The 27828-nt window shown below is 34.6% G+C and overlaps 1 protein-coding gene across 2 annotated transcripts in view; it reads right to left on the bottom strand.

Moving 5' to 3' along the window:
* Positions 1–27828, bottom strand: part of LOC126720282 (nuclear-pore anchor) — a 41690-nt gene that overhangs the window by 1640 nt on the left and 12222 nt on the right. Inside the window, exons 13-47 of one of the 2 annotated variants that reach the window (XM_050422604.1) lie at positions 26246–26349; positions 26101–26169; positions 25156–25296; positions 24937–25041; positions 24714–24827; positions 24479–24557; positions 22503–22546; positions 22331–22404; positions 18804–18906; positions 18508–18642; positions 18337–18435; positions 18227–18268; positions 18064–18117; positions 17599–17778; positions 17383–17430; positions 15365–15415; positions 13146–13229; positions 12997–13071; positions 12715–12899; positions 12539–12641; positions 11792–11908; positions 10092–10184; positions 8822–8980; positions 8649–8702; positions 5747–5860; positions 5308–5385; positions 5049–5198; positions 4891–4962; positions 2302–2457; positions 2131–2184; positions 1860–1947; positions 1704–1771; positions 1540–1614; positions 666–770; positions 114–291 (exon numbers count right to left, since the gene is read on the bottom strand). In XM_050422604.1, the coding sequence (XP_050278561.1) occupies positions 114–291; positions 666–770; positions 1540–1614; positions 1704–1771; positions 1860–1947; positions 2131–2184; positions 2302–2457; positions 4891–4962; positions 5049–5198; positions 5308–5385; positions 5747–5860; positions 8649–8702; positions 8822–8980; positions 10092–10184; positions 11792–11908; positions 12539–12641; positions 12715–12899; positions 12997–13071; positions 13146–13229; positions 15365–15415; positions 17383–17430; positions 17599–17778; positions 18064–18117; positions 18227–18268; positions 18337–18435; positions 18508–18642; positions 18804–18906; positions 22331–22404; positions 22503–22546; positions 24479–24557; positions 24714–24827; positions 24937–25041; positions 25156–25296; positions 26101–26169; positions 26246–26349 (3450 nt within the window). Of the gene's footprint in view, positions 1–113; positions 292–665; positions 771–1506; positions 1615–1703; positions 1772–1859; positions 1948–2130; positions 2185–2301; positions 2458–4890; positions 4963–5048; positions 5199–5307; positions 5386–5746; positions 5861–8648; positions 8703–8821; positions 8981–10091; positions 10185–11791; positions 11909–12538; positions 12642–12714; positions 12900–12996; positions 13072–13145; positions 13230–15364; positions 15416–17382; positions 17431–17598; positions 17779–18063; positions 18118–18226; positions 18269–18336; positions 18436–18507; positions 18643–18803; positions 18907–22330; positions 22405–22502; positions 22547–24478; positions 24558–24713; positions 24828–24936; positions 25042–25155; positions 25297–26100; positions 26170–26245; positions 26350–27828 lie in introns of both variants that reach the window. The other variant, XM_050422603.1, reaches the window with a different exon arrangement.

Here is a 27828-nt window from a genome sequence, read left to right on the forward strand (position 1 = left end):
TTTTTAATATTCAGCTAAAAAAAGGGGTTAAAGCTTTAATGAAATACAAAATCAAGACTTCTACCTAAATAGTTTCAGATGAGAGAGAGAGAAGTGAAAAGAAAGCAGCAGACCTGCAGTAGCTGTTAATGCAGTGTCCGCAATTGAAGATGGTTCAACAAGAGAACCACGGGCTCCAAGTTCACTGAAAACTAAATGAGCTGTCTTTTGAAAATTTTCCACAGCTGACACATAAGCAGCAGCAAGATCATCAAGGACAGTTCCAGAAAGAAGTTGAACTACTGAGGTACCCTGAAAAAGAATTAATGAAAACAGAGCTTGAAGTTCAGGTGAAAACACATTATGCAAGTCTTTTTACATATGTTTCACCTACTTGCATCATGAGTACTTTGGGAAAAAAAAGGCTGCTATTTCCAATTTTCAGAGCAATTAAACATGGAAGGTATAAAACATCAAAAATAAATAAATAAATAAGAGAGGACTAGTTTTGGAGCCAGGTGGGGGAAATTTTAGATAAAGACCAATTAACATAAATATTTGTGTATCATAGCATAATGATATATCCTATAGATTCTGCAAACCCTACCCATTCCACCTCTTCCCCAGCAGTGAATGAGAAAAAGGAAATTGCAAGTAATAGATTAATAAATAAGTAACATACGTACCTCTGGCAAATTGTCTTTTGCATGCTTAAGCTTTTGAAGTTCATCTGAAATCCGCTTCAGTGCCTGCTTATGCATCTCTAGTTCATTTACAAACTTTGTTTTATCCTAATGTTGAAAAATAAAGGAGATATCAAATACAGTACAACACAATATATCAGAAATTTAATTTGTAGAGAAACAATCAACCATGACCCTAAAAATAAAGCAATTTTTGCTGATCTTAAAAATAAAGCACATTGACGACCATTTGGATATAAGGGCCTCCAGGAACATACTTAGCAATATTATTTTAAAACATATATTAACAATTTCAATTACTTTCTCTCACACAAGGGACTCCACTAGTAAAACCTCCCTACTGGAATTCATAGTTGCTGTACTTACGTATAAAATTCTTCTTTTGTAAATCTTTAGACTTCTCCATATTCCTTGAATATGAAGTGGTCTCTTTGCAATAAAAAATAAACAAAAAATAATCTTACTAAAAAAAATATATTAACAATTTCTTTCTCTGTTTAGCAATTTCAGCTTGATTTAAATGTGCATTTGGTTTAGATTAGTAGATAAGAAAATATACGAAACTCAACTATTTTCATCAGATGCACCTAATTTTCTATGTTGATCAAAGAGGTTGACAACAGGTGTATAAGACTTGTGATTAATTGTGATCAGCATGGAGAAATACCAATTTTACAGTCTCAAAAAAGGAAAAACCAATGATCAACATAATAATGATTTTGCAACACAAAACATATACATCAAATGCTCTATATCATATTTCATGCTTAGGCTAAATGTCAAGGCAGGAAACACATTCATGAATTTCAAACACAATGAAAACCTGGTCAACGTTATTATAAGAATCCCTTATTGCCTTCTCAATCTTTAAACGCCTGTCCTTCTCCTTCCTTAATTCCTCTCTCAGCCTTTCCATATGTTTCTCTAGAGTCTGGGCAAACATTGTAGATAAAAAAAAATTAACATATGATAACAACAGCAATCAAACAGGAGGGGGGAAATTTTGATTGTTGGATGAACCTGTATCTTGGTGTCTTTCTCCTCCTTCATAGCCTGTTCACTAGTTGTATCAACAATTGACCTTTTCCCTATAATGCATTAGGGAACAAATTAAAAAACTTGATGGTCAAATAGTGCTACAAATTCATATTTAAAAAGAGAGAACTAGTTGGCTACCATGTTTGGACTCCTCCAACTGCTTAGAAAGAGTTTGGTTCTCTTTGCTCAGTTCTTCCTTTTCCTTTAGCGCAATCTCATACTTCCTCTGCAGGATGAAATAGATAAGAATGGTAATGAACTAACAGAACCACACAATTTACAAGCAACGTGTAATATAGGTATGCCGCAGAGCCTCAATCAAATTTGTTAGATTAATAAAGAAATCTATAATTCCTAATATTAGGTGACAAATTTGACCATCTCAAGCACAATATGAAAATTTTAGAACCTTAAATTGAATCACAATCTTCCTTTGCCTCTCCACATCTTGCTTTGAATTAGCCTGCACATTTCAACAACAATAAGGAGCTAAATGGAGGACAAAGGAGGTCTCATGTCTGCAACTTTCAACTAACAACAAGACTAATGACTAATGACTAATGACTAATGAGAAGTGTACCTCAACTAGCAAAATATCATTTATCCTCTTCTCTCTCTCATTCAGATCCAGTTTGCATTTAGAGAGATCTTGCTCCAATTTTGATATTAGATCCTGCCTTTCAGAAAGAAGCTTTCTGATCTCAACTATCTGAGCATCCTTATCTTTTAGTTTCTCCTGGTGGAATCAAAGCAAACGGCCAAAAAGATAGTAAGAATAACATGCTGTAAGGGCAAGGATTGTGAGAGAATTGATAAAAGAAAATCCAAAAAGCAACTGATTCTTACAAATTGGAATAGTCAATCAAAAACCACAGCTGATAAAATAAGCATGGATCACAAAGTTAATAAATAAACTGAAATCCAAAAACAAACTTAATATTTAAGTACTTTCTGCACTTTATTTTGATATGTAGTTTCCTTCAAGACCCTATACATGTATCATGCTCAAACCCAATAGCATTTTTGAATATCAAATACATACTGAATTGAAATTTTGGATTGAACAGAATAAAGTAGGCATGATGTTATTTATGGCCCATAATATTCAAGACAATCAATGGGAGAAACCAAGCAAATTATAAGACTATAACAAATAAAAAATGGAATAAAGAAGAACTCAACATTTTTTTTTAATAGAAAATACTGCAATAAGTCAAATCATGAAACCTTTTTATCAGATCAATAATTTTATAACTCTTTCTGACATAATACCCAATATCATAGTTTACTAGATCCCTGGGGATGATGAAAAAAAAAGCCTCTTGATTCACGTTTATACATTAAAAAATCTATGTAATTCCTTCAGAATGTTTTATACAATTAAAATTTTAGCTCTATGCTCCTTAATTAACTCACTTTATAAATTAGAATGACATGCACTGTTGCTCACATCATGTTCCATAGTTAGTCATGTCAGAATAACAATTTCTGCAAAAGAAGAATGAAAAATGCCTAACATGCACTTGCAATCATACTAAGTTCCCTTGAGATTAAACAACATCAATGGAAACTCCACTCTTTCAAAAGTATAACTATTCTTTTTCTCCAAATCATGCACATAAGACACAATAGAATGGACTTCCAAATTTCACTACTCTTACAATGACCATAATTGCATCACCAGCAAGCGAACAAATCAACCACTGCCTTTGGCATCACCCAACTAATCTATAACAGAGAATAAACTGGTGACCAAAGTAGTCTTGCCACCAAATAGTGAAGTAAAATATGATCTTTCCTACTTTCCTTGCAAATACAACACCAATCCCCTAAAAGTATACTCTTATTTTCAAAATGTTTTCGATGTCAAATTATACCCCATGCAGCTGTCAAACCAAAGAATACATTCATTGGCACCATTCTTACCCTCCAACATATATTTCCAAGGGAATCCAGAACACTAATTTTCACTGAAAGCTTCACAGAATAAACTAAAACCAAGTTTACAAGATTGTAGTTCCCATAGGGAAAGCTTAAGTACAAATTAGAATCCTATACAAGTAGGGTTGTACCAGACTACAACACTCTACCCACTCTTCTGACCTACATAAACAAAGCAATAGAATCTCCATACCACACATCAAGTCAAAATCAAATTCTCAACAAACTTAATAAAGCTTGAAAATTGATTCGAACCACATCTACTGCCTTTCAGCAAACTCAAATTGCTCCGGCAATGTAGAATCTCCATGCTGCATATCATGCCAAGATTGAATGCTCAGCAAACTTAATAAAGCTTGACAATTGACTCGAACCACATCTGATGCCTTTCTGTGATAGAATTCTAAACAACCCAAGACTTAAAAGATGACCACAGAGTTGACTCTAGATAAGTCAAAGGAACAAGCAAACTCCAGCCAAGTCTGATGCCCCTATCAATCGATAGGTTGTATAGTTTCTTTCCTTCAGCTGTGTGCACTGCAGACAATATAATTGTTTTATTTTATTCCCCTTATATTGTTGCCTAGACCCTATTTTCCTAACAGATTTCCCACACTAGTTAATAGGAATCCTAATGGTTTTAATCCTGCCCAACAAATTTCCAACTCCAGTAAACTTAACATTAGCATGCCCAAGCCTATTATGATGCTATCCCTTCTATAAACCCTTACAACATTTCTCTGAAATACATAAACTCATACCATGAAATATCCTAAACTTTACCTGGCAAGTTTCACTGGTTTTGGACAGCATCACTTTTCTAGTCTGTGCTATACTACAAATTAGGTCCATAATCAAAACTAGTAATCATTAAACATAATTGCCAGATTGAAGGCTCAATCTAAAGCTAATTCTATCAAGATTACTTCCAGTGGCATGCCTGAAACCAGCTTGTGGCTCTTGCTGATTTCAAGGGATGGCCAGTAATCAAAGTAAAACTATAGATGAAATTTTATGTCTTCTAAATATCATATGCTAAAATAACACGAAACAGAAATGTTGGAGACAAATCAGTTAATTGACAATTAAAAAAAGAGAACCAAAGATAGGAAGCTAGATGTGATGTCAATAGCGAACAACTAAGCACATTGTACGTAACCAGCTCTAATAATCCAGTAATATACCCAAACCTTTTGCAAGTGCTATTACGATAAAAAATTTAACCTACCTGCATCTGTTGAACATCATCCTTCATACGGTTATAATCGTCCACATCTATATTTTTACACCTTTCAAGTAACTTCAGAAAAGAGCAAGTTTTAGAATACTGATATAACATGTGCGTCAAAACATAAAATGCAGTTCCTATTAACATATATGTATTACCTCACCAAACCTTGTTTCCAGGTTATCTCTCTCAACCTTTTGCATTTCAATTTCTTTCTTACAAGCTTCCACCTCAATTTGTCTCTCTCTCAGTAGACTCTCTAGATTCTCAGTCTCAGTCCTTGCTTTTTGAGTGATTTCACGCAATTTCTATGATCAAAACAAAATAATTGGCTTTTAGTTAGTTAAAACCATCAATGAGCATATGACAGAACCTTAAGAGGACACTCAAACACAGGAGTTAACTCAAGCACCACACCTGGCATTCCTCAAAATTGTGCTTGTTTTCTTCTCTGAGCTGCATGTTGCTTTCACGAAGTAAATTCATTTCTCTGACCTGCAATTCAAAGTATACAGCATACTGTTAGGAGAACTTGCTGTTTCTGCTTATGCTGGTAGGTACAGCATTCAAGCTTGGCAGGCATTCAAGGCAACACCACCAAGACCTTGAATGCACAAATTTTATGATGATGGCTTTCTAGTACTCCACTAAAAATCAAATTTTACAGGGGAATATCTTAAGCACTACAACAGCATGCTAAGCAGAGTTTGGGAAAATTGGCATACCAATTTGAGTTCCCAACAAAAATAACATTGTCATGTTATAAAAAAGAAGAAATTATATGAATAACGGAAAGCAGATAGACAATTCCCCTACTATTCTACAGATGGAAGTTCCAGAATGAATGTAACTTAACCTGAAGCTGCAAAGATTTGATTTCTTCCTCAGTGAACAACAATGCTCTTGAATTTGCACGATTAGCTTGAAGTGAGGCTTGGGAAGTCTCTGCAGCTTTAAGAGCACTCTCAAGCTACACAGCCAGCAAAAGAGATTTGAGTAAATCAATTCATCCAATGAGAGCCAAACTTGAAACAGACCAGAATTATCTCAATATCATATATAAGTTCGAGTTTTGCCAGATAAGTAATCATGATGATGGTGGGAAAAAAAAGCATTAAAAACTTATCATAAAACCAGACTGCAAGCTCAAGAAGACTCAAACATATATGTGAAAGCACAAACATTAATGCATGCATAGCTACATACCACACACAAATAGGCATGAAGGTATGTAATAAACGTAATAAGAATACAACAACTAATAAGATGCCTGATGAGTTGAGAAAGTATTTTGGTATCCATTTAAAATGATATGGGGATATATCAAATCATACCAATTATCAACCCAGCAAAAAAAAAAAACAAAGACTTACAATGACACTTTGGAAGAAAGAGATTGAGCATATGCTAAGAAATGTAACAATTATAAATTTAAATGTATGCCTTTCTTAAAATATAAACAAATTGGGTCTATGCCAGGACAATCTAATAAGAAAATATTTTCTTAGTAAGCCTAGTAAAAAAATAAAGAGAAAAGACATTCGCATGTTTTTCCTTGACAGAAAAAAAAAAAAAAAAAAAAAAAAAATGATAGGTTTCCAGGAAGATATTCTGGTTGGTCTTAGAAACAAGGGGGTTCCGGTTAAATATATTAAAATCATCAAAGAGAGGTATGACAGATGCGAAAGGAACCATCACTAATGTAAAAACTGCTGGAAGAATGCCGTGTAAATTTCCAATTACAATAGGGTTACATCAAGGATTGGCTTTAAGTCCCTATCTATATACTTTGGCTAACTAATGTAAATACTATTGGAAGAACGTCAAGTAAATTTCCTATTACCATAGGATTGGAAGTTTGTTTGCTGGATGAGAAGTTTGTTTTTCTCGCCTTGTCTCTCTCCCCTCCCCTCTGAATCCCGAACTCCAAAAAAAAATCATTGATACTAAAAATCTCAAGATCAAAACTTCACAAATCCATCCATTACTATGAATAATCCCCTAGCACAAGTTAGTTTTAACGTTTTGAGCTTTTGGGTTTCCGTTTTTGAATTCAAATGTATGAACAAAGGGCAAAGATAAAGAAACTTCTGCAAATGATGCTACCAAGACTGAAAAAATTTTACAAATGTATGAACAAAAGGCAGAAATTTACGCACATCTCTATCAAAAACGCAAGGCTCTATAACAAATTTGGCTTCGGCTACATATGAATCAAGAGAAACTATAACATGGGTGTTATTAGTTTGATTCAAGTTGGGTGGATAGTCACGGCAGTGGTGTGGATTTGGGTTTTCTCAATTGTGATTGTTTAGGGGAGAAAAAAAAAAATTAGGAACAAAAAACACCAAATAGATTCTTTTGAGGCTTTCAATCTAACAGAGCATAGCCGAAAACTAAAACAACTCCACCATACATTTTTATGTGTTGTTTGTCTACCAAGATGCTTTCTTAATACCAGCAAGAGCACCTTTGTAAACCACTTGACCCACAAACCCCCAATCTCCACCACTAACCTCCATCCACACCACTAGCAAAGCACTACGACCCACAAACCCAAATAAACAAATACATCCCATCAATTACACCCCAAAAATCCAAATCCAAATACAAAGAAATAACTACCACCACCCTTTCCAAAAACCAACCAACGCAGAACCCCAAGACTTCCAAATCATCACTGTGAAGAGATCGAGACGAAATAAAAGAACACACAGCCACTTGGAGAACGGCCAGGGCAGATTGGTCAGAGAGAACTTCAAAATTGTGGGTTTCTTGTGATGAAAAAGATTGAAAGATGAGATCAGTTCCAACGGCACCACCAACAAAGATTACCGGCAATGATAAATGGTGGAGCAACCAAGCCTGTGGTTGGTCATGGCAGTTCGAGATCTGGGAGTGAGGAGAGAAGAGAAAGGCAACTTTGGTTTATAACACCCTAACTTTAGATCTTGATTTTTTTTTTTTTTAAACCATGAAAATGGTGAGGTGGGTTACGGATGTCTAACGGAGGGCACCTCAAGTGGATTAAGTGATACTTTTTAAACTACAAGTAGGCTTAGTTAAAACCAGCCAAACCATAGATAGGTTAACTGCAATTACCCCTAAATATAATCTTACTAACCTATCCAAAAAAGAAATGTCAAGTAAATTTCCAATTACAATAGGATTACAAGAAAGATCAATTTTAAGTCCCTATATATACTTTGGTCGTGGATGAGCTTACTAAGCCATTCAAGATGAGTTCACTTGGTGCATGATGTATACATTCAATATTGCATTAAACAATGAAACTAGAACAGGGGCTAGAATCTAGATGGTTATCAAATAACAGTTACCACTTACCATTTTCAATATCTTAGTTAAATTATCCATAAAAACAGGGAGATTTGAGGGGATTTTTCTAATAGAATTAGGGTGGGCGGATGAAGTGGAGTGGTACACCTAGAGTATTATATGATCACAGTTAAGAGGCACACAATTGTATTAAATCTAGATGCAGATATAATTTATGGAAAAGAGAATTGTAGCCTGCCTTCTTCAAGAGAGGTAGTCCAAATCTGAAACAGAATCCACTAAATGAAACTTTATATTGACAAGGTTCAACAGATAAAGAATATTGCCTTCTCGGCAATACATATGATAAAGCACGACATCACAAAAAAGGGAAATAAAAAAATAAAAAATAAAGAAAAAACACTCGTGCATAAAAGTTTCAAGATAAACATAAGTTGTAAGATGACCCAAGATAAACTTACTTGTGATTGTAGTCGCAGCTTTTCCTGTTTTAACAAAGAAATCTCTGTTTCTGCCTGTTAAATTTTAAGCCAAAAATTAAAATTTTTACACTAAGGTTCATGCGTGTGTCAGTGTGTGTGTGTGTGAGAGAGAGAGAGAGACAGAGAGAAGTAGAAAGGAAAAAGAGACTTACAATTTCTTTTGATCGCCGAAGATAATTGATAACGTTCTGTAAGCCAGAATCACCAAGTGTATCTGTGCCAGTGCTTCCTGAAGGCATTCCCGCAGAATGACGATCCCTCTCGGCCAATTGAATATGCAAAGCCTCAAGTCGACTGTGTAGTATTTTGTTCTGAAGAACATAGATGAAGCCCCAGATAAAGCTAACAACAAAATGCATGACAAGAAAAAAAAAAAAAAAAAAAAAACAAAAACAAAACCAAAAACAAAACCAAAACATACAAAAAGTTCAGAGAGGGCAAAAATTAGGTACTGTCCCTTAAATATTACAGCCTATGTTCCCCAGATACAACATGAAGCAGAAATGACTTGTTACACTGTTTATCAACACACGCTCATAGAGATCACCTAATAGCATCTGGATAGCTCATGATTTGACACAGGAAAATCATTGATAGATGAAGTATTTAATGTGGCAAATCATTGATAGACAAAGTATTTAATTGCTCTTCACTGTCTTTAGTGGAGTTCCAGGATCATTGTTCTATTAGACATCAGTTATTATTTTTTCTGTTGATGTCTCCTATGCATCCCACATAATAGAGTTACAGCCTTTTTTGACATATTTTTATTCAACAAGGGCAAATCACCAAAAAAAAAAAAAGATTGGAAATTATATACCTAAATAGGGATGTGTGTGTGTGTGCGTGTACACAAGCATGGGCACGTGTGTATATTCACACACCCTACAAGATTGAACCCATGACCTTACCCTCCACCACTTATGGGAGCCAAAAATGAAATTAGGTCTATAGACCATCAGCAAATTTAAATTATTTTGACCATGGGTTATCCACAATAGAACCAAATTGATTTCACAAGAAAAAAAAAGCAGGGTTGAACCCATGACCTTTCCCTCCGCCACATATCTATGGGAGTCAAAGATGACATTGCATCTAAAGACAATCAGCTAATATATATATTTATTTGGCTACAGGTTATCCACAATGGAACCAAATTGGTTTCACAAAAACACAATTTATCGTTACAGACCACTCTCAAGGTCTTAGACATCTTTAACACACTATTTTAAAGGTACAAATAGAAATTTACTCTAAACATTAAAAGGAAAAAACAATAATAGTCAATTCAAACCCGCTAATTCTGCTTTATAATGATACTGAAAGTACTTGAACATGACACCAAAAAGGTAAGAAATATATTTAAGTAATTAACTTGAAGAGAGTTGACCATATCAGCATATTACATCATAAAGAACTGACCTGTTCATTTATTTCATTGTACTTTTTCTCAGCATCATTCTTTGATCCCTCAAGCATTGCCTTCTCCACTTCCCACTTAGCTTTCAATTCATTCTTTAAAGCACAAAAGGGATACTCATATCAACATTTGAGTTAAACAACAAAGCTAAATAATTTGAGTGAAACAAAACGTTGGACACAAGTAACAATGGATACTGCCTAATAACAAAACATTTTGGTTGAATTACCAAGATAAAAAATTTAGCAGAAAAACATATTGCTAATCCTTTCTACAGAAAGAAATTGTTTATGGTAGCACCTGCAATTCTATCCCAACAATTTCTTTTTTAAGTTCAGCAACAGCAACCTATCAAACTTATGTAGCACATTAATCCAGCATTAATTCTCCAAATTTCTGTCTCACCCAGCTTCATGAATTTCAGTTGCCCAAAATATGTACCAAAGAGCTAACACCACAAAATTTTGGTACTAAGAGTCCATTTGGTTTGGGGAATGGAAAAGTGGGAGGATAAAAAATAGGGAGGCATGAAAAAGTGGAAGGATAGACGAGATTTTAGTTTTCTCTCATGGTGTTTAGTTGGGGGATGGGAAAAGTGAGATGGAAAACTCTTTCGTTTGGTTGAAAAAAAAAATGAGAATAAAAAATAGAGTTCGTATAAATTTACTATCATGTCCCTATAAATGAGAGAATAAAACAAAAAATAACACATTATTTTTATTAAAAAATTATGTATAGATGGTACTTCATTTAACAAAAATTAAAAAAAAGGGCAGGAACCCAAAACTTTTTTCTCAAAAAAAGAAAACCCAAAACTGTAGAGAAAAGAAAGAATAAGAACAGAAGAAAATAAAATAAAAAACCAAAGAAATGATCAGCGCAAAAGGAAAAAAAAAAAAATGGTATGATAGCATAGAAAAAAAAAAAAGGCAAAGAAGTCAAAAAAGTTCAAAAAATCTGAATGTTGGGATGGGCAATTTTGTCCAAAACACAGCCCCTGGTTTTCTCTCCAGTTTTCTCCTTGATTTGGAAGAAAACATTTTGGTGGACCCAAAGAGAAAACACCCAAGCTCCACCAATTTTCCCTTCTCTGTTCTCTCCAACCAAACACCCACAAAAAATACTCTCCATTACCCCCTAAAATCTCCCCAACCAAATGGACCACAAGGCTTTGTTTGTTGCTATTGTTATAAAATACATACCAAAGGCAAATTATTTCTGTACTGGTTGCACAATGACTTTAGAACAAGGCATGAGCTCATGCTGTTGACATTAATTGTGAAGCCATGAATGTTTTTAGGGTCAGCATTACAATTCATTGTGCTTCACCATGTTATAAACCTTGTAATTTCCTAAGAATAACAGTAGCATCGGTTTGTCAATACTAAAAATAAGGAGTAAAAATAAAGATGAATTCATCAATGCATAATTGAGAATAATCAGTATTACAAGGAGCACGATGGTCAACAAAAGCTCTTTTCCTAGTCTTCCAAAACAGAAGAAACCAGGGGGGAAGAGTGTGGAAGGCGAACATTAGGATCCAAAGATACTTCCAGATCTATTGCCACAAGACTAACTAGTTTCAGCTTATAAGTGATTTCACAAATTAAAAAATAATAATAATAATAAAACCCAACAAAGATGCCCTTAAAACCAAAATAAAAAAATGCAAAACAAAATCAGTACAGAAAAGGAAATATACATTTTCACTTCTGTGTGCATCTGCCAATTTACGCAACTCAGATGCTTCCTGTTGGAGTGACGCCAAGGTTTGTGATGTTTTTGTCAACTCCTGAATAGTCTCAGACTGGAGGATAACCTGCAAAAAATAGAAAACCTTAGCAACAACTAAGAACTGATGTCAATCCTATGAATAATAGTGAGCACATGCAATATGACCATTCTAACAGCTAGTATACTGTCCTTGATAGAATGGCCACTAAAATACATCTTCTGATAACACATAGCTAAATTAAAAATTAATCATGGGAACAGACTAGTATCTCTATTAGAAATATGCGAGGGCCATGGGATAGGTGATGAAAATCTCCAAATGTTGATCTTGGGAAATGGCCAAAAGCCATGTAACTCAGTGACATTTCTCGTTTATTCCTATGAAAAGAACCTCATTTTGAGTCCCCCATTAGATTACATAGTCTCCTTATACCCCTCCATGCTTCCAAAATATCAAGATCTTCAGAGATCAATAATTATCTCATGTATATAATATTTAAATCTCAATCTTTTTCTACTCTAAATTATATATAAAACATAAATTTATGAATCGGATAGCATTTAACATTGAATTAACGAGAAATTTGGAGTCAAGCAGTGTAGCTATTGATCCAATAAAAATTTAGTCAAGCAGTGTAGCTAACAAAGAGTACCACCAAGTTTTACTTGCAGCAGACCCTATATGTATGCCACAGTTGAACACGCAAAAAGTAACCTGTCTTTCATAATTGGCTTGAGCAGCACGCCATCGCTGATGTTCTTTCTCCAAGTCCTCTTTCACAGCAGAAATCTGAATTTCCATTTCTAAAACTTGGGAACTACATGCAAAGACAAAGCATGAGACACCAAATGTGATAGTCAATCGAGATTATACAAAGCAGAAAGACTCACGTTTTAACTGATATTTCTTCCTTTAATATAGTAATTTCAGCCAAAGAAGAAGCAAGAGTCTCCTCATTCCCTGCAGCCACAGAAGCTACTTCTTCCGACTTCAAACCAGACTCATATTCAAGTTCAGAAACCCTCTCTCTAAGGGAAAGAAGTTCAGCTTCTAGTGATTTCTTTAGTTTGTCAGCCTGTACAAAATTTGGAATGGGCAGAACAAATTGTAGACACATTAATACAAAATTTTAACCCTTGGTATTTTTCAACTCTCACATAACAGCACAATACCTCAATCTTGAAGGTTTCATGGGCACATTCCATCTGTCTTAACGCATCTTCATTCACCTGAGCAATGCTCTTATACTGCAAAATGTACTTAACCTATTAGTTCACTAGGCATTCAAAAAATTAAGAACTTCAAGGAATAAAATAAGAACCTGTTGCATGTGATCCTTGTTAGCCTGTGCTTCCACTTTCAACTTTTCAATCTCTTCCTTTGCCATACGCAATTCTACAACCACCTACAGAAAATTCAACCAAAATGTTAGAAGAAAAAAAAAGGTATACATTCAACACAATAAAGATGTCTTGACATGGCAGGAATCTCAAGAATGACAAGAACATGGCCATAATCCAGTAACTACATGTCAATTTAGAAAAATTACAGCAGGACATTCCAGATATAACACCTCAACGAATGTTAGAAAGAATTGATGAATAAATATTTATTACCAAAAGCTTCAACAAATCCAAATTATTTCGAAGTACATCTACGACAAAAGACTAATAAGGAATGACCACAAGTATTCTTTTTCATCATTCTATTCTATTTGAAGTCATACAATGATATGTCTTTAATTGACATGTCCTTTTTCTTTTGACTAATCTACTAATGTATCTTTCGGCATTCCTCGACCTTTTTTTGTTCATTTGACTTGAATCAACTCATTTTTTACTCATTGGTGCATTAATCACTCTCCCCTACATGACCAAACCATCTCAAGTGACACTTCCTAATTTTTTCCTCCAACTTAACCATCTTAACATTCTCATTTCAGCTACACTCCAATGAACATGGCTCCTTAACAGCCTAACATTTAATACCATAGAGCACAGCTGGTCTTATAGCTCCACCACATTCACTCTAATCTTATCCTATGATTCATATGTTCTTCAATCTCTTCATCCTTATGAATTATTGACCCAAAATATCAAGAGCTCCCACTTTTTGGTATCCTTGACCTTCAAGTCTTACTCTTACAACCCCTTCATGTTTCTTTCTACCTTTACTAAACTTACATTCCATGTACTCTATTTTAGTCCTACTTTTTCAAAAGCCTTTTAGACAGGTATCCCTCCAAATTTCAATTTTGACAGCCTCTTCATGTTTGTTTCTACTTTTACTAAACTTACATTCAATGTACTATGTTTTTGTCCTACTTTACCAAAAGCCTTATAGACTTTAAAGCATCTCTCCAAATTTCAATCTTGACACAAACTCCATGTCTAGTTTCATCCAATAAAACTATATCAGCAACTAAAACATAATAAAGTGACTACAATTTACATTAGCCATCAAACTACCACAACTCTCCTCCCTCCTTTTTTCCCAAGTACATCTATCTAGCAATTAAATTCATGTCTAACTAGAGTTGGTACATGTTGCATACAGTCTAATATTGAATATGGCATTGCTATGTTGGCTTCTTAAAAAGAAACAAATATACTAAATAAGGATACATGCATTAGTATCATTTATTTAATAAGTAAATAAGCTTAATTGCAAAAATGATAAACTATTCAAGGAACCAAAGCCCACAGGCAGTGTACTAAGGAAACGACAAAGAAAAAAGCTTTAAGGGCATTAAAGTTACAACTATCCAGCAAAAGGTCCAGGCTCCTACACTATGTAGCACCTAAATAATGCACAGACTCTATCCACAAGTCCTCAGAATTTAGAGAAAGTGGCCACAGGAATCTGGAGATTTACCCATATCATGTAGCCCATTGTTGTCTCCACAACAGTCTTTAACAGAAATAGTAAATAACTGGCATCAGATGTTATCTAAACATTGCCAAAAATGCCCCCTCGTTATTTTTCATAAATGGAAGACTTTCAACACTTCCACAAGTTTGTGTCTTTATAAACACATTCCCCCTTCAACTCTTGTAGGAAGTAAAGACCTACAATAATAAGATGCATAAAACAAAAATCCTCACTTATTATAGTAGTTAGTTTTTTGTTTTTTTTTTTTGAATCTTCACTTATTCATTATTCTATTCTATTTGCTGAGGGCTCCAACACCTCCATAAAAAATTTTCATGACTTTTATGCATCTTTACAAACATTGCCGTTGCTAGGAAGACCAGAGAACTATCAAAACACATAGAAAACCAAAAACCAAACAGGAAGCAGTAGTAGCTAAGCAATGTAGAAAACATAAAAGAAAAAAATGAGAAACAGGTGCCTCCAATGAGATATACTGGAGAACAGATGATAGGGTTCAATTCTCTAAATTATAAGACAAAATAATTCCCCCAATAAAAAAGGCACAGAAGACACATAAGTCAAAGTTAACAGGTCAGACAAACACTAGCTGCACATCCTAAAAGTACTATTCAAAGATCAATTAGATAGATAACAAAAAACACTGACCTCATTGCTCGAGAAAGACGAGGGTTCATTCCCACCATCCACCTGAACATCCTGCATCCACACAAAAGACAGAACAAAATTAAATAACAAAACATAGTTACTGAATTATATTTTTCCATGGTAACGCCTATCCCTTATAGGATACTTCAACTAAGGGCCTGTTTGGATGTTTAAAAAAGAAGGGAGAGTAGAGTAGAGGGAGGGAGAGTAGTTCAATTACTTTGCTTGGAAGTTTTTTAAAGGAGGAGGGAGAGGGGTTTGGAGGGGTTTCAACTACCTCTAACCCCTCATTTTTAATTCCTCCAAATTGGAGAGATTTGGAGGGAGAGGAGAGTAAATAAATTATTGACCAAATGAATTTTCCAATTTACCCTTTTTAAATTAACAAAATTACAAACCATTTATATAAATAATTTTTGTTTGTTTCCTAAGAAAATTTAAACGTGAATGAAAAAAAAAATTGAATACAAATCATTCTCTTCTTCTATTCTCTTTTTATCTATTTCTCTCTCTCTCTAATCATTCATCAATTCGGGTCAAATACTAGAAGATCCATTGTTTTTGTATTCGGAGCTCGGTTCCAAGTTCGGATTCTAGGGTTTGTATTTGGAATTTCAAGAATGGCTCAGGGAACAGGGAGGGGCAGAGTGGTCGGAGACTACTGGGTGGGTCGGCAAATCAGGTCCAGGTCATTCTCGGTGGTGTGGCCGCGAGGCACCGAGTTCATGGAACCGAGGTAGCAATCAAGGAAATCGCTATGGGTTGACTCAACAAGAAATTACAATTTCTTGCACGATATCATTGATGTTGAGGATGAAGATCTCCGACATGAGAGACTCTTGCAATTTCTTGAGGTTCGGAGATCTTCATCCTCAAGCGGATTAAGGTTATAGAAATTGCAATCTAATATTATCCACTTGCACGATATCATTGAGGTTCGTTGATTTTTTTTTTTTTTTTGGTTGGGTACTGTTTGGTTGGTGAGAAAATTGAGTAAAGTAGTGGAAAAAGAATTTTGAAGTTTGCTGTTTTATTTGCTTAAACCTTTGGTTTTGCTCATTTCGATGGGAATTTATGTAAGGATTTTTTTTATAGGGATAGTTGATGCGTTGGAAATAGTTTTGAAGGGAAAAGATTTTACAGTAAAGTTGGAATAGTGAAACTCAGAAATTCAATGTTGATTAAATAATTATTTAATCTAACAAATTAATCATAAATCAATGTTACAAGTTTATTTTCAAATAGGGGTAAATTTGTCTATTTAAATCATTTATTCTCATTTCCATCATAATTTTTAAAACATCCAAATAAGGGGAAGGGCTAATTATTCCCTTCCCCCTTACTAATTTTAAAAACATCCAAACAAGGTGGAGAGTAACCATTCTCCTTTACTCTCCTTCCCACTACTCTCCTCCCCTCTACTCCCCTCCCTCTCTAAACTTCCAAACAGGCAATAAGTCAATTTTTAACCTGCCAGCCCTCACTTGAGTCTGCATGAATGAACTGAACCATGTTACAAATGTCCTGACACTATCCATCAAGGACCGGATTTAGATTACGTCCATTGGCCATAAAAATTTCCAGTAATGTATTGGTTCAGACACCAATTACATCAATTAGAATGTTACAATAGTAACCCCCCCCCCCTTTTTTCCCTACTTCAACCCATTAAAACAACACCAAAAGCTGATTCTGCACATGAACAATTCATCTCAAAAGGAGACAAATGGTAATGAAAATCTATGGAATGAAACACCCCTAAATCTCTTTAAGAACCACAACATTGCCATTTCAAATGCATATAGATCTATTATCCACAGCTTTTCAACACTTTTTCTTTAGTAAGAATATCACATAATATCTTCACACAGATAGCAATGTTGAAGACCCAAAAAAAAAAAAAAAAAAAAAAAAAAACCCCTACAAACACAGGGAAAAGAATGCTTCAAGATGCAAAATTCCGATGATAAGGTAATTCTTCAACTTTAAGAAAACCTCAAGAGAATAAGAAGATATACCATAGCTTCTGAAGATTTGCTTTTTCTCTCTAGATCCAACAGTTTCGCCTGAGTGATCATACCAATGAGTAAGCACAAATAAAACGGTGGGCTTGAAAGCATGATCCAGCTCAAATTTTTAAATAACAATAGACATAGAGTTTAGGGTGTAATAACACACTACTATAATAAGTGAGGATTCAAAACAAAAACAAAAAACTAGTAGGAAGTAAAGACCTCAGCAACAGCAGCTCTGGATTCAGCAGCCACGACAGCACGCAAAGCATCAGCCAACTCTTTTCCCATTTCTTCAACTTGTCTCATTGCATTTTTTAGGGTCTGCTCACGATCTACTGTGAGGTTTCGAACGTTACCCCGCTCTTCTTGCAGCTCTCTCTTAGCCTCAGCCCATTCCCTCTAAAAATGCCATTTCAGATAATGTTATATAGTTAAGTCTTATTCTTTATCATCACGAACTTTAAAACAAAATAAATTCACATGAAATTAAGGCATGGGAATGCAACAGAATTAACATTTGCCATCACCATCAAGAGAATAATAATTCCAAGCAACAACCATGAAACATCACTAAAAGGAAATCCAGAGGACAGCGTTTAAATAACAAGAGCAACTGAATGAGAAACTCTAGCTAGTCAACATAGAACAATTGACAATGTAACTCCATAAGTAATGGAAACAAACCTCAACGTGCTTAACATACTCCTCTTGTTTTCTCCTCTCAGCAACTCTTGCCTCCTGCAGGACACAGGAAGAAATCAAACCATATAACCAAATGCCAAGTCCATGTTCCACCATTTATGGAAGGGGAAAAAAGAATACGCAAAAGATAAACAAGATGTGCTACCTCACGAACTTCCTCAGCACTTTGAATAGTGTCCAAGCTAGCCTGCATACAGTTATATAAGAACAAGCACTACACTAAAGTATAAAAAGTCAAATTGCCATAACCTTAACCTGTAGACGATGCACCCTCTCTGACAAACTACAAACTTCAGTGCAAGCTCTCTTCTCAGCATTTGATAACATTTCCTTTTCTTGCTTTAAAATGGATACCTATTGAATTTCAAGATATGATATGAGTATTATCAAAGGAGATATCAAAAGAGAAGTTGAAGAAATTTTTACCTCCATAGTCAGCTTCCGAGAACGTTCCTCAGCAGCATGCAAAGATTCAGAACTTTCACGCAGCTTTCGTTGGTAGTCAACAACTAATTGCGAAAACTCCACATTTCTAGCTAAAATGCCATTCGATTCATTTCTCTGGTATATTATACATCACATGTAACACCACAAATCAGGCATGATATGCAACGCCATGTATGAAATATAATAAATGGGACAAAATCATGGGGAGGGAGGTTGGAGAAACCCACACACACATACACATAGAGAAGGGAAATTTTTTCAAAAAATATGATCACCTGATGCTCAAATTCCTTCATAAAGCTTTCAAGTCTCTCTCTAGCAAAATTAGATTCCAGGGCCAACTTGTCACGGTCCGATCGTAATAATATAATCTCACTCCTAAGAATCAAATACCAAACATCTTGAATGAGCAACATCTTATACAAGGTAGACGGCAGGTAAAAAAACAGACGGAAAGCTACAATCTAATATAATTAAGAAATGATTGTGCTCACAATTATGAAGAGGATGATCAACTAAATTTAACCAATAAAAAATTAAACATCAATCATCAATCACCAAAAAAAAAAAAAGGCTTGAATTGCTGTTTTTCGCTCAGTCATCTACAGATTTGCTGTTTTTCATTCTTTTGTGTTTTATTTTGCTCACCATCTTTGCAATTTTTTAACAAAATTGGACAAAAGGCTTGAATTGAATAAAATTGAAATTAAAGGACCCAATTGAACGAAAGTAAAGTTCAAGGACTGAAATGAATTTCAGCCAAATTAGAGACTCCAATTTGCATTTTAGCCTTAAATATAATAGTATGAAGTTAATAGGATTGGCAAGTCTAATAAAAAATTAGTCTGGAATTTCCTGTTTGACTGGTTTACTAATTACATAGAGGCAGTGTTGGGACTTGGGAGTTCTCTCTTCTCCATATGTTAGGCTGTGCCGACATGAGAGAGTTTCCAGTGCTGCAAAACACAAAAGATCCATACCCAATGATTCATCCAAGGGCCAACTGTCTGTACAAAAGTGGGGTGCAGACTGTTTCACTTGATCCATCAATTGGCAACAGTTGGCAAAGTTCCCCACCCTAAGGGATCAGATAGAGTACTGGTTTGAATCCCAACCAAGCCTGGACTACCCCTGAGCACCTCTGTTCCTATTTTGCCCAGTATGAAACATGTTATACTGACAGTATACAGTGATTTTGGAGATCCAAAACTTTACATCCTTTCTTCCCTTAAGTCATGAAACATGAGTATAGGGATTGGGGGCAAAGACAGACTAAAACTATAATGATCAAGTCATATTATCTTATTACATTCTTTTTTTTTCTTTTTTTGAGAAATTGTATTTCAAAGGGAAAAGAAGACCATTTGATAATGCTTGTGACCAAACTCAAAATTCAAAAACACCACTATTAAGCAAGAAAACAGCAATTCAATCAAGATAACCAATAAGAATATTAATGTAATCAAGAGCAGAAAGAGAAGGTACTACATCAAGAGCAAAATTCTTTTTTGGAAATAGACAATAAAACAAAAATAACAAAGCACAAAATGTTAAATTTTGCTATCAGATTTAGAATTAATTGTAGAGTATATATTAAATTACCTTTGAACCATGCCAAAGAGGAAAAAAGAGCACAAAAAATAAAAAAGCTGAAATTAAAAATATATTCAATTAGCGAAACTAAGCGAGAAAGGACCTTATAGTGCTACAAAGGATTAATTGCACTTTCCCATCTGTGGTTTGGCCTGTTTTAAAGTTGTCTATCCATGGTTTAAAAAGTGTCACTTTACTCACTTAAGTTCAGCTCCATTAGACATCCGTTACCCACCTTCACTATCGCCATTAAATAGATAAATAAATTCAAGATCAAAAGTTGGGGTTTTGAAAAAAATCAAGAACCCCAACTTTTTTATGAAAACGTGTTTATTCTTAATTTGGGAGATTGATCAGGGAAGAATAAATATAGCGAGGAATTCATAATTAAACTCAAAAAGGAAATCAGGAAAATATATATATATATATATATATATATTTTTTCCCTAAAGCGAAAAAATGGTTAGCAGTAGCCGACCATTACTGTGTTTCTGAATTTCCTTTTATGCTTAGCATGACAAGCAAATCTTTTACATGTGGATGGTCGGATCCACTTATAAAATAACTTTGGTCTTCAATGAAATCTCTAAAGAAATCTAGTACGGAATCTGTTTATAAAAAAAAAAAAAAAAAAGTCCTTGACGGTACCTATGTAATTATTTAGATTATTAATCTCTAAGTGTCTTCCACCTCGATAATGGCTGACAAGTGACATCTAGTTTCTGTCTCCAATCTAGATCTAATTAGGCAGATTTAAAAGTTCTCTTTTTATGCTTTTACAAATTTCTTCAAGTTCTATTGAAGAATTGATGATTGCAAAAAGAAACATAACAGTAATGTAAAGCTTCTATATTTTTTTTTGATAGGTAAGAAAAAATATATTCAAAAAACTGCTAGATGCAAAAAAGCACCAGCATAACAAAAGTACAAAAAATAGAAAAGCAGAAAACAAAAAAAAAAAAAAACATTAATTACAAAGAAAGAGAGCTAAGGAAAAGAGGAAGAGAGTCACTAGATGTGAGTCCCCAAGCCCTAACCCAGTCAAAAAGGGAACTAGAAAAAAGAGCAAGCATTTGGTCCTCAGACCTATCCAAATCCTCAAACGTCCGCCAATTGCGTTCCTTCCAAATCCTAAAGCTTCTATAGGTTCATCAAAGCCAATCTATGTAGAGCTCATTAAAAAAAATAGAAGGGTTCAACTTGCTTCCGCACTTACCGTTGTCTCCTTGTTTGAATGGTTTGGTATTAATTAAAGTGTTTTGAATATGAAATAGACAACAAAAACAACCGGATGGATACATAGGGATGTAAAGGATCCAGAATCTATAGCAGATCACAAGTATCAAATGGGATTAGGAGATTGATGAAAACGTGTTTGTACTTTGTTTTTTTACAAAAACCTAACTTTTTAATCTTAATTTCTCTTATTTTTTTAAATTCTTTTTTATTTTTATTTTTTTTGTTTTTAACAATGGAAGTAATGAGGTGGATAATGGATGTCTAACGTAGCTAACCTCAGGTGAGTAAAGTGACACTTTTTAAACCACGAATACTCAACTTAGAACAAACCATAGGTGGTTAAAGTGCAATTAACCCTAATACAAAAGATGCCAAAGCAATATTGTCTGTTGAATTTTTAAAATTAAATAAATAAATAAATCTCTACTACCAACAAGAGAAAGCTTGTGTAGTTTTTTTTTTTTTTATATAATTTATCAAAAGAAACTCCAAAAGGTACTGTAATCACAACTACTTCCCAAAATAAAACATTTACAACATTTCATATCATCATAAGAATTTGGTGACTGCGATAAAAGCAAATAAAATTTTTTATAACCAATTGATCTCTTTCAACACTCCTCTCTCTTTCTTCCTAGAAATTGCCAATATCTATCTGACTTTTCTTGCAATTAATAAAAACCCATTAAGGCTTCTTTTTTTTTAAAAAAAAATTATTTATTCTATTTTGGCATGCACAGTGCACCTACAACTAGTATTTATAAAAAATTTAATTTAAGACTTCTAATATGAAATACAAGCTGAAACTAATGATAAAAGAAAAGGCTGATGCTAAGAAAATGCCTTTTAGAAAGAATTAAGTTACACCTCCTTTTTCTCCACAAAGCAAAATAAATATGAAGTTTCACACAAACAAATCAAAGTTTGTGATACAAAAGTATATGCCGAAGTCAGAAGATAGCAACTGTACCTAGATTTTGACAATTCCTCTTCAAGACATTTCACCCGTTCCACAGCCTGCTCCTGGGCCTTTTTAGAAGCTTCCTATATAATTTGTATATTTTGATGATAATGTTAGAAAGTATGGAGTAATAATCATATCTAATAGGTCCATTTCTCAGATAACATCCTTGGTAACATACCTGAGATCTTTCGAGAAGAAGCTTTAAATCAGTCCTCCTATTGTCTGCAACAACCAATTTAATTATGTAAGCACACACATTAAAAAATATATATAATAGATTGAATTATATACCCAATACAGAAAAATTATAACAATACATATAGGATGCACAGCACTACGAACTTAATCACAGCAGAAGTCAGGCCAACGAATAATGATACAATCATAGATGACCTTCCTATATGCTAGTTGCATTGCAGCTTCCAACTAGATGACAGAATTTACAATCAGAGGCTCAGATTGCTACACCGTTATTAAAGGAATAACAAGATATCCAAAAACCAAAAACAAAGGACAAAAAACAGAAAGAGAGAAATCGAAGATAACATATGATATTATCAACAAAAATCATTAACGATCTTTCATGGTACTGTATTTACAGACAATTCCTTTCTTTTCGTAAGTTCTTCTATAGAAGTTGATAGATTTAGCATAACAGTCGTGCTAGAGCTTTTACAAAGTTTGAATGCAACAGTGATACTTTTTGAGTGGAACTAAAGAAAGATATGGCAGCAGACCCATCCAATCTCAACTGGCATTGGAACTAGCATGTGAAAAATTACTGGAAATACTAACCATGGAGTCATTTTCTTTATTCCCACTTGATCTGACAATTACACAATAGCCAAACAAGACAATTTCTTGCCATCAATATTTGCAACTCTTCCAGAAAGGTTCCTACTTTTATGGATCTCACACTTAACTGACAAATAACAAATTTAAATGCTTACAAATTCTCCCTGCCCAGGCTGAAGGTTTTATTTTTGAGATAACTTGAGATGAACTTAAACTTATTTTTCAATTTCTTCAATGTGGTCTTTGGTTTTAAGATTTTTTGCTGTTTCTTTGGATAATGACTTACTCTACGATAGAGTTGTTATCATGTTGGAAGCGATATTTTGGTAAAAGAATTAATAGAAAAGATCAATTAAGGGTCAATTTGTTTCAGTATAATATTTTTACCAGTAAAGTTTCTGTATTTTCCCATATTTCGGTAGCACTAAACATTGCGACCAAATAACAAAACAAAATGGGAGGAACGAGCCAATTATCCAGGGGGAAAAAATCCTCTTTCATGGAAGGTAGAAGACGCCACACAACATATTAGTAAACCCCTTTAGCTAAAAAAATCCACCACCTCATTACCAAACACAAGAATCTATTTAAGGTCTGTTTGGGATTTACTTATTTTGCTGAAATTGAAAACTTTTTGCTGAAAGTACTGTAAATTAATGTAAAAATTAACTGAAATAGTACAGTAGGACCAATGAATAGTATCAAAAAGTGCAGTGGGGCCCATGAATAGTAGCAAAAATAAGCTGAATAATAAAATAAGCTAACTTTTTAATTTGGAACCAAAGGCACACTTAGTACAATCCAAATTCCATTAATGAAACTACTAGCACAAAAGCCTCTTAGATGAAAATTTTTTATCTCCAAGATCTGGCATATCTCAACATGTAATTATAGAATAATCAAACTCAAACGAGTCGTGCCCATTCCCCTAGACACCTGAAGAAGGAAAGAACCCCAGGCTGTTTGCACTCCAAGAAATCCCCCTGTTTGGTAATAGCTAGCACCAAGCTAACACCCACATTCAACCATGAGTAACTATTCCTCTTCTTTTTCTTTTGTTCTTTTAATAACCAGGATTAATGCACCATAGAAATGGCTTCCAAAACCCATAAATAAGATGCCAAATAAAAACTTAAAGGGGAAAGAAAAACAAAACAGTTTATACCAATAACCTCCATCAGGTTTCACTTCAAAACAAAATTGGAACACCTTTGTGATTAGTAATGCATAAATGTAGGCCTAGAAACTTTGTTTGGAAGTTTAAGAAACAAAATGATTAACAGTCATGTGAGAGAGAGAGAGAGAGAGAGAGAAAGAGAGAGAGAGGGCGTGGGAGGGAGGGAGAACAAAAGCAGAGACCTGGACCAAGCTCTGCAGAATGGGGCAGAGATGATTGAAGTTTATGCTCCTCTTCATATAACCTTTTGTACATTGCAACCTAAGAAGAAAATGGGATGTAAGATATACATTAAAAAAGTTATATCACTAGCAGCTTGTCACAACAGTAGGAGTAATAGCAGTGGCAGCAATAGAGTAGCATTAATAAATAGCAGGCAAGCAACAAAATAAAAGTCGGGCTGTAATAAAAGCATACAGAGGTGTGAAGGGATTCAATCATGCGCCCTTGGTCTTCAGCTCTTTGTAACACAGCAGCAACCTTAGATGCAGCTTCATCAGTATGCTTTTTGAGCTCCATTTCAAATGTTTCCTGCAATTAGCAAACAGAAAAGTATGAAATAGATTTTCAAGTGCAAAAGTACAATTTTTCCAAACAAGCAAAGCATTACATAAACAGACAAGAAGTTTTTCCAACCAACCTTGAACTCCATCTCTCTACGTTGAGCCTGATCAGAAAGACTGCGAACGAGACTCCTTAGTTGGACATTCTGCTCAACTAATCCATTTATGTCCTTAAATGTCAACTGTTTACATTTTTATTCAAAAGCACAGTAAACATATGTCAATTACTTCTACACCAAGGAAAAGCACACAAGTGTAAGAAGTCATGCTGATGAAAGAACAAGCAACAAACTCACAAGGCGTTCTGAAATGACTTTTTCAGTATCAGACTCCAAATTTGTCCCACCAACAGCAGTTGTACCATCATCAAGACCATCAAGCCCTGTAGATCCACAACGAAGTTGTATATCTCGACATTCCTTAAGAAGAACAGTCACCTAAAAAATTATCATCCAACAACATTAGAATTGTACACTTGCACAGAATACTACTATTAAACGCACTGTCAACAGACAAACAGAAAATGACAACGAAATATAGTTCAATTGGCACTTCATTCACCCATTATAATGGGATGGAGGTTGAGGTCATGTGTTCAAGACCCACTGAGTATGAGTATAACTTACCCAAAAAAATTTACAGAAAATTATGTCATATTGTTAGTAAATATAGAACATATTATAAGAGCTAGAGCTCATCCAACTGCAATACACTGTAACAGGCACTTCTAAAGACTCTGTTAGTGCAAGACAAGTCAAAAACTCCAGTATGCCTGGATGCATGTTTGAAAATTTTTTCACTATATCCCAACAAGTTAAAGACAGGCTGTTCAGTTGTAGTTAAAGAAGGTGGGTGGGTGGGTGGGGGGGGGGGGGGGGGGGGGGGGTGTGGTGTTGTTGTTGTAGTTATGATACTTAAAGTATAATGAAGATAAACATATCAAAACCAGGTTCACTTTATTAAAGCACAAACAAAGGGTAATTAATAAAGCAATTGAAGGAAGTACAATCATTAATATATATCATTAATATCAACTAATGCAAAGAGAAGGATCTAACTGTATAATTTTCATTTAACTTAATGCAAAAAAAAAAATATATATATATATATATATATATATCATTAATATCAACTAAATGCTAACATTTATAGCAAGTATAATCAACAATGGAGATAAGACAGAACAATGAAACCATATTAAGTAAATAAACAATCATCAGAACCGAGAATGCTACTTTTACCTGTTTCTGGAGGTCAAAAATCTCTTTCTGAGCAAGATTATAGTCACGTTCATGCCTCCTCAAGTCAGCCTAAAAATTCTAAGGGTCAGAACAACCAATGAAAGATATAATTAGGACCAATAATTTTGCTAAACATCTCACAAACCTTCAATTCTTGGATGGTTTTCTCTAAGTTGGCCTCTTCAGACAGGGAATTTTGTAGTCTTTGGTTGATCATAGAGTATGCCTCTGCCATTCTCTCGTGTTCCACTGCATAAATGTCAATTACTTTAAGTCTTTTGATAAGTAATTTCATTGAAAGATACACGACACAGGATGCACACAAGAGATACATGAAAAGCTATCATCTAAAACTAAAAAAGATAAATAGAAGAACAAATTTTAAGGAATAGCAAGCATTGGCAGCCACCTAATCGTATGAGGACCACAAGAACAAATTTTAAGAAGGAATAGCAGTAATAAGATACACACAAGCAGTATACAGGGGAAGCTACCCAAAAAAAAAAAAAAAAAAATCAAAATGTACAGAAGTCAAGGAACTCCTCCAGTGTGGAAAAAAGAGTGACTAATGAAAGAATCCATCCAGTTGTGAAGATAACAAAGAAAGAATAATTTCAAAACCAAAGACGAGGTTTCAACCCCTTCAAAAGTGTGTTTGTTCCACTCCCTCCAGATGGTCCTCATAATAGACGGGGGAGCTGCCCTCCATACATCAATACAGAGATGTCTCCCAAAACTCCATATCAGCATGCCAACAAATCCACCACTCTATCTGGAATTACCAACTAAATCCCAAACAAACAGAATACCATAGATCATATATCATAGGCACACACACAGTGAAGTAGTAGATGGTCTGAAGACTCCCCATTGATCTTACACAAACAACACCAGTAAACAACAAAAAATTGCATTTTTGAAGATTGTCCATGGTGAGGATTTTCTCTTCAGCTACTGCCCATGTGAAAAAGGCAACCTTAGTTGGAACCTTAACCTTCCACGTACTCCATGGAAGAAAGTGCTCAACTCATAGGGAGAACCTGATAGGACTAAACCTCAAAACTGCCACCCCAATTAGGGATCCATTGCATATGATCTTCACCATCCCTATTAATTTCAATGGAATAGATAAGAACAAAAAAATACTGTTAAGAGCCCCATCATTTAGATCTATAGTGAACAAAACATCCCAATGATGGACACCATTATGCCGACTTAGATAGTCCGCCACCAAAAGCCTCTTTGTTGCAGGCTATACAAAATAGAGGTGGAAAGGCTTCCAAAAGTACCACCTACCCACACTATAAATCCCTCCAAAAAAATGAACATGATTACTGGTGCCCACCTCAAACATAACAAAACTAATGAAGCTCCCCCACCCATTACAAATATGCTTCCAAAGAAACACACCTTACGGTTCTTTAAGCACCCCTGTAACCCAATTACCCACCTCATACCCATATTTCATTGCAATTTTTTTTCCTCCATAAAGTATAAGTCTCCATCACATAACGCCATAACCACTCCCCAAAAATGCATGACTTGAAAGGACTAAAGGCTCTGATACCCAAACCACCAACACAAATCAGCTCACTAACCGTCTTCCAATTGACTAAATGAATCTAACTTTCCTCACCGAGACCACCCCACAAAAAATCCTGTTGCAACTTCTCAAAACAACAAGCAATACTAACTAGTACAGGATGCAGGGAAAGGAAATATGTGTGA

The sequence above is a fragment of the Quercus robur genome, chromosome 4 (genome assembly GCF_932294415.1).
Source record: "Quercus robur chromosome 4, dhQueRobu3.1, whole genome shotgun sequence".
Taxonomy (NCBI): Eukaryota; Viridiplantae; Streptophyta; class Magnoliopsida; order Fagales; family Fagaceae; genus Quercus; species Quercus robur.